The 12,445-nt window shown below is 42.3% G+C and overlaps 1 protein-coding gene across 4 annotated transcripts; it reads left to right on the top strand.

The window, feature by feature from the left end:
- The first annotated feature begins 11 nt into the window (after positions 1-11).
- On the top strand, positions 12-11,513 carry DNAJC9 (DnaJ heat shock protein family (Hsp40) member C9). Of its 4 annotated transcripts, none has more exons than XR_013346668.1 (6): positions 12-1,129; positions 1,336-1,476; positions 7,022-7,276; positions 8,369-8,455; positions 9,723-9,963; positions 10,830-10,961. XR_013346668.1 is itself a non-coding variant. In XM_077822145.1 (5 exons), the coding sequence occupies exons 1-5, from the start codon at positions 950-952 to the stop codon at positions 10,947-10,949; spliced, it is 783 nt and encodes a 260-aa protein (XP_077678271.1). In that variant the 5' UTR covers positions 12-949; the 3' UTR covers positions 10,950-11,513. The 4 variants fall into 4 exon arrangements, 2 of the variants coding, with proteins under 2 accessions (XP_077678271.1, XP_077678272.1); XR_013346669.1 differs by having other exon boundaries at positions 9,723-9,918; positions 10,830-10,934; XM_077822145.1 differs by lacking the exon at positions 9,723-9,963 and having other exon boundaries at positions 10,830-11,513.
- The last annotated feature ends 932 nt before the right edge of the window (positions 11,514-12,445 follow it).

Here is a 12,445-nt window from a genome sequence, read left to right as displayed (position 1 = left end):
TGAGTTTTGTACAAAGTATTTTCCCTTGAGTTTTATGCCATTACTTCACAAATCTGCAAAACACCATTTTGTCATTCAGTTTTGGGGTAGTTTCCAAGGGAAGCAATATACACTTTTAAAAAGTTATCAGCTGTTACAAAACAGTGCTTTCTGATAAATGTGGGTTTTGCCAAGAACTGATTGGTGTCTCTTGGAGCCTTCTCCTCCCCTTGCTGAAGTCAGCAGCAACACTCCAGGCCTCTAGAGAAGTTACCTTTTAGAAACAAAAACGCAAATTAAAAACACAGACTATTTTCTTTTTTATTTCCAAACGTGGTCCACAACTCAAGATTTTTTTAATTCTTGGGGTTGTCAATTTATCGCGGTGTTGTGAGCCTATAGCGCCCACCCTGTGGTTACGCTCCTGCCTCCAGCTGTTTAACTCCCGGTGCGCAATCACTTTCCCCCTGGACAGAGTCTGCGCATCGCTCCCCCACTTTAGCCCCCGGCCCCAGAGCAGCGGGGAAGACGCTGTCATTAGGTCTGAGGCCTGGCTTCCGCAGATGGGACCGAGCATGCTCAGTAACAGCCGCGAGACAAAAGTGCGTCAGGCAGCGGAAGCGCGGCCCCAATGTGGGATCACACCGGCCCGGTGCTGCGGCCCGCAACGCCACGCTGAGTCTCGGGAGGAGGCACAGGGCAGGGACACGTGGGCAGCGGCCAGTCCCGCTTCCTACGGGGAAGTCCCAGGGACGGCCAGTCCCTGCGAGCGGCCAGCCCGCCGTTCCAACGCGAAACCTCCTGCGGACGGGGCCGTAGCCGCAACAGCTAAAGGCTGCGGGATTTAGTTGCTCTGCCTGCCTCAACTGCGCGTCTTTGCGGCAGTTCCAGACCTGGCCGTAAAGCAGCGCGGGTCGCAGACGTAGCGCGCGCGCTAAACTCGGCCCGCGAAGGAGGCGCCAGCGGCGGGATGGGGCTGCTGGAGCAGTGCGAGGCGGCGTTCGGCGCTGCCGACCTCTATCAAGTGCTGGGCGTCAGACGGGAGGCCGCGGGGGACGAGATCCGCCGCGGCTACCACAGGGTCTCGCTGCGGGTCCATCCGGACCGCGCGGCCCCGGACCGCAAGGAGGAGGCGACCCGACGCTTCCAGGTGAGCTGCGGCGCAGCCGGAGCTCGGCGGGCGCAGCGCCTGGGGCGCCGCAGGGTGGCAGCGGCTTGTGAGCGGCGTCCTGAATCCCCCGCAGCAAAGGCTGCTTCTGTTGGCTGCCGAGTGGGAGGGGGAGACTGAGCCGCGAGAAGGGGAGCGCGCTGCTGCTTGGAGCGACTTGTTGCGGAGGGTGACGGTTGTTTCCTCAGCTCCTAGGCAAGGTGTACGCGGTACTGAGCGACCAGGACCAGCGGGCGCTGTACGACGAGCAGGGGATTGTAGATGAGGAGTCAGACGCACTGAGCCGGGACCGCAACTGGGAGGAATACTGGAGACTGCTCTTCAAGAAGGTAGGGGCTGTCGGAGTGAGCCAGGGGAATTCTCAGCACTGCTACTGGGGGAGTCCCAGATCTAGTGCTCCTAGGAGGGAGGATGTGTCGGGAATTGCTAGATAATGGTCTCTGCAGCTGGTGCATGCTCAAAAAGTGCTGCAGCCCTGGTTAAGGGGAACTTGTTTTCCTTCTAGCTACCCACCGTATCTGCCCTAGTGTTGTAAAGCGCTGGGCAGTTGCTAATTCTATTGCTCTACCATTCTCTCACTAGAAGGGAAAACCTATAACGGCAGCAGGCCATAAAAGAGACACAGTTTGGGAATATTTTAATGACGTTCCTCTACCTGTGGGTAAGACAGGCATATGTGCAAAATGCAAACAGTGCAACAAACAAATGCAAAGCCTGGTTGACTGAATGAAACAACATCATGAGAAGTGTTCCTTCTCAGGAGGAGGCTGTGCTGAAGATGATGAAAGGGACATGTCTGAACATTCAGGATCTTCAGGTTGGTAAACTTTTTTATTTCATACTCCTTTCTTAAGGGCTGCCTGTCTTCCTTCCGGGCTATTCTTGAATTCTCATGTTAGAGCAAAAAAATATAGTTGTTAGTTGAGAGGGTACTATCATTTTAGATGCAGTTGTGATAAAAAATAAATAGTTGAAATAGGCAGATCTTCCTTTTACAATTTCACCTTTAAAGTAGTGCTTGGTGTCAGTGAATGCAATGAGTAATATTAAGTGATCAGTATGGAATAATAAATAACTGCATTGACTTATTTTGTTTAGGAGAATCCACCCTCAACATACAGGATTCTGAAGACTATCCACCTTCAAGATCACCATCATTTTCTATAGTTTCAGTTATCTGCCAATGATATTGTTTCAGTTCCATCATGTATGTCACATAGCTGCAGTATATCACCTGTAGTAAAAAAGGAAAAAAAAACCTCCATCGTCCAGAAACAACCATAGATAAATTTGTGATAAAAACCAGCAGAATACAAAAAGAGCTAATTGATGAAAAAATTGCCTGGTTTGTTTATGCAACAAACTCTCCTTTCTGTATGATTGAGAACCCACACTTCATTAACATGGTGCAGTCATTAAGACCAAGATACAGTCCACCCAACAGAGCAGATGTCACAGGCAAATTGCTGGATAAAGTGTATGAAAGAGAAATTGAGCAGTGTGCAACAGGTCTAGAGGGTGAAATTGTTAACCTGAGTCTTGATGGGTGGAGCAATGTCCACAATGATCCTGTTGTATGTGCTTGTGTGACAACAGAAGAAGGGAATGTCTTCCTTACAGAAACAATTGATACATCAGGAAATGCACAAACAGCAGAATACTTACAAGAAGTAGCAGTAAAATCTATAATAAACTGAAAAAAAATTCAAATGTCTAGTATGCAGCTTGGTCACAGACAATGTTGCCAATGTATCCAAGATGAGAAGAAATTTAGAAGAGAGTGAAGAGATTCGGAAGCTAATAACATACGGTTGCAGTGCTCATTTGATGCACCTCCTAGCCAAAGACTTCAGTGTTCCAGAAAGAAAGGCTAATGTTTTTGAAATTGCAGAATACTTCTGTAACGACCACTTTGCAGTAGCTGCTCTGAAAAAAGCGGGAGGAACCAAGCTAACTCTCCCACAAGACGTGCGGTGGAACTCAGTAGTGGACTGTTTTGAGCACTATATCAAGAACTGGCCTAATCTGATGACAGTTTGTGAACAAAATAGTGAAAAAATAGATGGCATTTTACAGCCAAAGTTCTCAACATTGGGCTTAAGAGAAATGTTGAAGACATGCTGAGTATTCTGAAGCCTATTTCTGTAGTTTTGAACAAAATGCAGGGAAATAGCTGTTTTATTGCTGATGCTGTTGAAATTTGGAAGGAACTGAGTGAGATCTTAAAAAGAGAAATATGCAATGACAGAGTTAAATTACAAGCATTAAAAAAAAGAATGGGACAAGTACTATCTCCAGCTCACTTTCTTGCAAATATTCTCAATACTCGGTACCAGGGTCAAACCTTAACGGCTGAAGAAGAGGAGGTGGCTATGACATGGACATCCAGCAATCATCCCTCCATAATGCCAACTATAATAAACTTCAGAGCTAAGGGTGAACCATTCAAGAAATATATGTTTGATGATGATGTTTTAAAGAAAGTCACACCAGTGAACTGGTGGAAGTCACTTAAGCACTTGGATTCAGAGACCGTTGAAGTGATAATCTCACTTTCAACAGCAGTGGCTTCTTCTGCTGGTGTAGAAAGAATATTTTCTTCCTTTGGACTAATTCATTCCAAATTGAGAAATCGTTTGGGACCTGAAAAAGTAGGAAAGCTTGTTTTTTCTTTTCCAGATTATGAACAAACAGGAAAATGAAGGTGAAGATGACTGAGTTAGCTGCAGAAGCCAATATTTTAAGTTTCTCGTGTTGACCTGGCTGACATAGTCGATTTAATTTTTTTAATAAATATTTAACTATTTTAGTTGAAAACAATTTTAACAAAAACAAACCTGATTTAAAAGAACTAAATTCAAAAATTCATATGTTTGTTTGTTTTGTTAAAATGTTATATATTTGCAGTTGAAGAAAAAAATCCAGAATACAGAATGTTGTTGTTAAAACAATTTAAATGTCTGTCTGGTGGTGATTTCCTCCTAATACAGCATGGCAAGAAAACCCTCCAAATATTAGTGACTAACCTGTTGAATTGGAGATAGTTCACCTCCCAATGACTTCATAAATATCTGCTTCAATCACCTTTGATAAATGAAATAACCAAACAGTCATTCATTTTCTGATATAGCTGTAAAACTAATCTGAAAAGTCTTCAAAATAAATCACTTTAAAAATGTGTAGTGTGTACCTTATAAAAATGAAACCTACATCTATCTCTGAGTTGTGAAGAATATGTATTAAGGTTAACAGCCAACAAGAATGCACTTTTATGTAGAAATCCATGATTAAATCGAGCCTTCCTGACTAGTGATTTAAATCAAATCCACCCTGCTCTAGCTGAATTAAAACATGTCACTGATCACTTGGGTATATGTTCATCTACCTCAGTAAAATGCTTCAGGTGTAAAACAAGAGCAAAGTGATGGTTAGGGCTCTAGAAGAGACTTAGAAGAAGATAGTGGGCAGAAAACTTTCCGTTGGCTTTACATAGGCTCACTAGATTGCCTTCACCAAGGCTCAGACAACAGTGGCTTACTGCAATGAGCTTACCGTGTGCTTTGCCCCAAATCTGATCAATCTAAAACTACAGTGGTGTCAAAGGAGAGGGCAAACACAGTCTTCTCTCAGGCATCCTTGATAATACTAGTTATTTCAATGGGCTTTTATCATGAGATGCTGGTGATGCAAAAGTCAGTTGTAGTTAAATTCCTTCTGGAGATAGCCTGGAGGCTGATGCTCTTTATTCGTTCTCTTCAACTTGAATGTGTAGTTGATTTTAAGGGGAGCAGTGCGGGCAAAAAATCTAACTGGCTTCAAGACTCAGTTTGATAAGTTTATGGAGTGGATGGTATGATGGGACAGCCTACAGTGGCATGTGGCCCATTGGCGACTGCCAGTAGCAAAAATACCCATTGGCCAGAGATGGGATGCTAGATGGGGAGGTGTCTGAGTTACTGCAGATAATTCTTTCCCAGGTATCTGCCTGGTGCGTCTTGCCCACGTGCTCAGGGTCTAACTGAAACCCATATTTGGGGTCAGGAAGGAGTTTTACACCAGGTCAGATTGGCAGAGACCTTGGGGGTTATCACCTTCCTTTGCAGCTTGGGACATGGGTCACTTGCAGGTTTAAACTAGTGTAAACGGTGAATTCTTTGTAACTTTGTCTTTAAACCATGATTTGAGGAATTCAGTAACTCAGCCAGAAGTTGTGGATCTATTACAGGATTGGTGGGTGAGGTTCTGTGGCCTGCAATGTGCAGGAGGTCAGACTAAAATAAACTATGTATTGGTAAGAATAACCAGGCTGGGCTTACAGCTCAGGCTGTTTCCCGGGGTGGAAGGTGGGGGCTCCCGTTGTGAGCCCAGTGGCTGGCTGACAGCTTGGGGCAGGAGGGAAGGTGTGGGCCCAGGTTGGGCTCAGTTTCACAGTATGGAGCCTACCAGCAATGCAATTGTCATTTTTGTCAGTTTCAGGGCTCCAGATGTGAGCCCCAGCACTGCTGCTCTGAGTCCAGGCAGCCGTGAAACTGACAAGAATCTCAGCCAACAGCTGATGTAAGTAATGCAGTGTCTATGCCGGGGTGGACAAACTACAGCCTGCGGGCCGGATGTGGCCTGCGAGCCATTTTAAGCCAGCCCGCGAGCTTCTGCTGGGGCACTGAGTCGGGGGCCACACCACGTGGCTCAGTCCCACTTCGGTGCGCCAGCCAGGACGGGGGCCACACCACATGACTCCCAGAAGCCATGGCATGGCCCCGCTCCGAGGGTCAGGGTCAGCTCCATGCCTAGGAGCTGGAGAAAGGACATGCCACTGCTTCTGGGAGCCACTTGAGGTAAGCACCGCTTGGAGCCTGCACCCCTGAGGCTTTCCCCACGCCCCTGCCCCAGCCCTGATCCCCCTCCCACTCTTCAAACCCCTCGATTCCAGCACGGAGCACCTTCCTGCACCCCAAACCTCTCATCCTCGGCCCCACCCCAGAGCCCGCACCCACAGTCGGAACCTGCACCTCTTCCCGGACCCCAGCCCTGATCCCCCTCCAAACCCCTCGGTCCCAGCCCAGAGCATCCTCCTAATCCCAAACTCCTCAGCCCCACCCCAGAGCCTGCACCCCCAACCAGAGCCCTCCCTCCCTCACCCCAACCTCAGTTTTGTGAGCATACAATTTCTATTCCCTGATGTGGCCCTCAGGTCTACACGGACACTGTGTTGCCCTAACCTCGTGGAGATGCAGTTGTTATGTCGGTGTAGCAGGCCACTTACTTCAGTGGAAGCAGCATTCTATTGTAGATACAGACATAATTAGGTCGATGTCAGCTGCCTTACATGGACCTAAGTCTGTAGTGTAGACCAAGCCTCAGTGCCTTAGGGTATGTCTACACTTAAAACATTACAGCAGCAGAGCTGCAGCACTTCAGTGCCGATCGCATTCCACAAGAGTAATGAGGGCCTCCTTTATGTGCCTTAAGCGTATTCCTATTGTAGAAATTTGCAAAGCTGCTACGTGGACCTTTTATTTATATGTTTACAAAACAAGATGCTTTACACCTAGCATCCCAATAGGATGCTCAGTTTATTAGAGCAGTATTTCAGTCCCTGTTTAATCAGAACTCCACATCCCACTTTCTTCAGATGATAGCACTGCTTTTCAAATTGTCCCATGAGTTTGAATGGGTAGAGTCCTTCCTAAAGAACTCCCATTACTGGCGAATAACTTTCATTTCCCTTTTTAGAATAATTTTAACATCAAATTTTGGGCTGGAAAACTTGAACGTGTCTCTAAATTTCTTTTCTAATCGGACTTTGAGAATTTGCCTTCTGTGGTAAATAAATCTTGTAATTCATGATGTTTTACTTAATTTTTAAAATTTCAGATCACCATAAAAGATATTGAAGACTTTGAAAAGAAGTACAAAGGTTCAGAAGAAGAGCTGGCTGACGTTAAAGCAGCATATAAAGATTTCAAGGGAGACATAGACAAAATTATGGAATCTGTGCTGTGTGTTGATTATACAGATGAGCCAAGAATAAGGAAGATTATACAACAAGCCATTGACTCTGGAGAAGTTCCATCCTACAAAGTCTTTGTAAAAGAGTCTAAGCAAAAAATGAATGCAAGGAAAAGGAGGGTATGTTACTGCACATGCAAGAGGTCAAAGGGGAAAATTATTCAATATTTACACTTGGCAGGAAGTATTCTTTTCAAATCCATGTAAACTGTGCCTCACTTTACTTACAAATTCTCTGCCCATTGGAAAAACATAGGATGAGTTTTATAAAGACAGAACTGAGACACCATCATGAATTGCTGGACTTAAAGTTTGAATCTGAGTCTAGAAACTTTCTATTTTGTCTTTTCAACAGTAACTAAGGCTTTGTCTACACTAGCACTTTTGTTTGCAAAACTTTTGTCACTCAGAGGTGTGGAAAAAAACCAACCCCTGATTGACATAAGTTTCATCAACAAAAGCGCCAGTGTGGACAGCACTGTGTTGGCAGGAGATGTTCTCTTGCTGACATAACTATTGCCAGTCATTGGGGGGTGGTTTAATTATGCTGGCAGGAGAGCTCTCTACCACCAGCGTAGAGTGGCTACACAGGCGACCTTACAGTGGTGCAGTGCAGCTGTGCCGCTGTAAGGTCTGTAGTGTAGATACAGCCTTAGTTTTTCAAATATCATGTCATTTAATTGCAGTCTGTTTGCTGCTAAGGGTTTCAGTGCAATAATAGGCACTTGTATATTACTTTCTATTTACATTTCATCTGTTTGAATACTACACCCACTTTGCTAACAGCTTATCAAAGTTCAAAAATTGGAGCAGATCAGTGTCTCTTGACTGACCCAAATCTAACAGGACAATGTTAGGCCAAAAACTGACTTCTGGAATCCTACTATATATTTATTCTTTATACCAGACAGTTCATGCATCAATTTTATTGATAGTTGAATGATAAAAGTTGTTAAAATTCAGATGTGAAGAAGCAAAAACATGGTAGGATTTCCTAATAGCAGAACCAGTATTGGACATTTGTTTAATGCAGACAACACTTTAAGGCCAAACAACTTTGAACAAATATCTTTTTCCACTAGAGTTTTTTGCTACTTTGCTCCTCTGGTTTGTAGTTAGACACAAAAGGAATTATTCAATGACTGTTGTAATAAAACTTTGATCAAATAACCTGCTGTTTGTTTTCGTCTAAGCAGCTAGTTACTATTTCAGGCTCAAGAAGAAGCTAAAGAGGCAGAAAAGACCAGGGAGGAACTCGGTCTTGGTGATGGGGAAGATGACTTGAAAGCACTAATTCAAGTAAGATTTGAGGATCTCTGTAGAGAAGGCATTTTTATGTCTTTGACTTCAGATAGTTGTTACCTTTTGGTGCCCAAATGCCAATAGGCTAATATGCTTACAGATTATTGCATATTGGAAAAAAAAAATCTACTGGAGATTAGAATGAGTCCTAGTGTTGAATTTTATGCCTTTCATTTAGTCTTCAGAAGGCTCTGATTAACACTGAATATGATGCAAAATTTTATTTAATAAATTCACGTACACTAAGATAACCTGGTTCACTGTAGTTATACTTATTCTGGTCCCAAATAAACCATGAAAGTTTAGATTAGGAACCTAGAAATTGCTATACTAAATAGATACTACAGTAAAGGAGCCATTGATGTGTTTGCAGTCCCTGATGGGTGTAGACAGGAATGTTCTTCATTGGCTTCGTTCTTTACTCCCTGAAAGATTTCACAGGTCATGTGGTGGTAGTCTGCCCTGAGGTCTCTATCCTGTTGGGTACCATAAGGAACTAAGTCTGTCATCCCTTATTCAATGTGCATGTGAGGCCACTCGCTAGTGAGATGTGTCGAAGTGTTCTCATGTTGATAACACCTACCTTTATATAGGTAGCTTGTCCATCCCAGAGCATGTTGTCAAGTAGGCAAATTTGGGCTCTGAGTAAGGGCAAGAAAGCTAAGTTTGAACCCTGAGAATATTAGCGATTATGAAGTTTGAAAGATGCAACTTGTAGTTAGCAGAGATTTTATAATTTCCTCCGATTACAAATGAAGGCCAGACATCCTCACAGGTCATATCTTGAGGGATGTAGTTAAATTCTCAGCTGTTTTTAAAGGACAAAAGAGCATCTACAACCAAGTTGGCTTTTTACTATCTGTGTCTGGCCAGGAGCTTGCATTCTTTTTTTTTTTTTTTCTGAGGTGGACCATGCTGCTATGATCTGTGCTTCTGTCTCCTGTAGGTAGGACAGCTACAGTGCAGTCTACATGAGGTTACACCTTAAATTTATTTAAAATCTGAAGCTATGAAGAATGTAGTAACTTGATAGTTAAGTGAAGGGTCTTGCTGTGAACACATGATATCTGTACTCCCAAGAGCTTTAGTGGCTGCTTAATGTTTTCCAGGTGGAGTTTAAGGTATTGATTTTTACCTATAAAGTTCAGTGGCCTGCTTCTCAGAAGTGCTGAGCACCCACTAGTCCATTGAAGTCCAATGAGAACTGCATGCTCAGCCCCTTTGAAAAGCAAGCTGTAACTGACCTGAGATTTTTCTGTTTGAGGAATTGCGTTACTCCCCGTGCCATACTGTCGCTGTTGAGGCTGATGGAGGTGCCTGAGTTCGACTTTGAGCTCCCTCTGTATATGTGAGCGCGCTTCTGACAAAGGGTGTTGCATGAAGAACCCTTGACTTTGGAATTCACTGCATCTGTTCTCCCTGCCTTGATCTGAAATAGCCTGAATCTGCTGATCTTCCCTGTATGCAGCAAGGCCCATCTGAATAGGCATTTAGCGAACACTGAGGTGGCTATGGGAGGGATGGTTTGCTTTGGAAGGGGATGTGAAGATGCTGATTTGAATTATGCTTGCTGATATGTTTGTAGGGGTGGAGGAGGAAATGTGCTGCTGTTTACGTTATATTTTTGAATTGTACCTATTTTAGTTAATGGCAAGGGAATCTCTTATGCTGTATTTGTATAAACAAATTAGATCCCTAGATCATTTTTCCTTTCCAGAATATAGTTCTGGTCTGTTACATCCTTCTAGGAACCCGTGCTTATTGTCAATCAGTTAATATTTTTGTTGCCCTTTTGTAGCCTTGCTTAACATTTATTTTTAGATATTAGATTAAGGTGGACCACAGATTTTTACATAATTATAGGTTTCAGAGTAGCAGCCATATTAGTCTGTATCCGCAAAAAGAACAGGAGTACTTGTGGCACCTTAGAGACTAATTACATTACTAATCATTACACATATTGAATCTATTTCCTTAAGTTAAGTATCCTTACACTTTCTTGTCAACTGTCTAAATGGGCCATCTTGATCATCACTACAGAAGTTTTTTTCTCCTGCTGATAATAGCTCATCTTAACTAATTAGCCTCTCACAGTTTGTATGGTAACTTCCAGCTTATCTGTATGTGTATATATATATATATCTTACTATATGTTCCATTCTATGAATCCGTTGAAGTGGGCTGTAGCCCACGAAAGCTTATGGTCTAATAAATTTGTTAGTCTCTAAGGTGTCACAAGTACTCCTGTTCTTTTTACATAATTGTAATACATCTTCCATATTCTCAACATCTTATTTAACTATACAGAGTATTCTAATGAAGTTGGATCTCAATGACTTTTTGGTAAACAGATTTCTCATTCATTTTATAGAGCAGAAATAAAGATAGAAAAAAAGAAATAGATGACTTTCTGGCTCAGATGGAAGCAAAGTATGGAAACAATTCCAAAAAAGGAAGAAAGAAAACAGCACCCAAGAAGGCAAAGAAATAATTATCTATTGACTTTCTAGCCTTTGTCAATCCACAAATGAACACCTAAGTTCCAGTGAATCTCTGCAACCTTCCTGACTTCCAGTGTAGAGCACATGCGCATCAGTGCATTGTGGCTGGGAAGATATGATAGCAAGTGAGATGAAAATGAACTTTTTGGTGACACTATTTTAAATCTTCTCCTCCTAAATTTTAGTTAGGATTAAATAGGTTATTGGATTACCATTGTGCCCCAGATAAGGGTTGTAAATTTACTATTTGGATCTATGTCTTTCAAAATTTGAATTGTGGAAGCACATCAAAACCCATATGGTGAGATTGCTGGTGGCAAAACAATGTAACTTAACAGGATTGTCTTTAAAATGTTGGTCTGTGTGGCCTGTTACCTGAATATCTTATTTTCTAGTTCTTTTCATGCTTACCAGTTTCTTCTGTAATACCCTGTTGCTCTTCTTATGGTCTTTGCACTTCTGATAAGCAGGGCAAGAGTTTTTCAAATATTTGTGGTTTTATTAAAGATATTTTTGAAAACCTAGCTTTAATAAAAGTTTTTTGCAAAACTGCAGTACTCGTTTTTTCAACCCCATGTTTTTGCAAGTGTTTTTATAGATGTCTAAAATAGAACAGTAATAATGAAATTGACTATCTGTTCAAACACCTGATGTTGGATTGCCTAACATGAAGTAATACTACATGATTTTAGCATCTGACAGAAAACCAATCATTTAAGCAAAATGATGGACATGTATTCCCACAATGGCATGTGATTATGTAGACACTTGTCCTGCAAGAGGCCTAACTGTCACCAGTTCATTATTTCCATAATGAAGCCCTCTTTCTGTAAGTTGTATGAAAGTTCTCATAGAACTGGTCTATTGTAAAAATACACAAAGTTGCTTACATTACTTAAGAAAAAAATCTAAGTGAGGGAATAGTTCTGTAGTAAGTTTAGTAAGAATAATTTAAAGACAGCAGAAATTCATGTAATATGCCTTGGTCTAAATTGGAGGGGCAGTTAATTTAAAAAACGCATTAGCTGAATGAAACCTATTTTTGTAGGCCTCTTTAGTAGCCAGGTGCTGAACATTTGCAATTTGAAGGTAATGGAAGTTACAGGTACTCATCAGTTTCTAAGATCACCCCCTGAATTTAAGATTGCCTAGAACTGTATTGAAATGATTGACTTTTTAAGGAGGAGAATAGTATTTCATGGTATGTGTTACCTCATTGCTTTTAACAGTTCTGAAGCTGACAGACAAGCTATATTAAATCATTAAGTAACTATGATTTGGTGCAAAACAAATCTTACCAAATAAAAGCATTCAGTAGTGCAAACTTTTGACATCTGTTGGCCCCTTTCTATCACACACAGGAATTGTATCTGTAATGATTGAATTTTGGTAAAAATAAGTCTCCGGAGCTGGTCTCTGGCCAATTTTGTAATGTATCTGCTGGTCTTAGGCTACAAACATGTACCTTTAGTTAGGGGCCATAATA

The sequence above is a fragment of the Eretmochelys imbricata genome, chromosome 7 (assembly GCF_965152235.1).
Source record: "Eretmochelys imbricata isolate rEreImb1 chromosome 7, rEreImb1.hap1, whole genome shotgun sequence".
Taxonomy (NCBI): Eukaryota; Metazoa; Chordata; order Testudines; family Cheloniidae; genus Eretmochelys; species Eretmochelys imbricata.
This window is presented reverse-complemented; position numbering and strand designations above follow the sequence as displayed.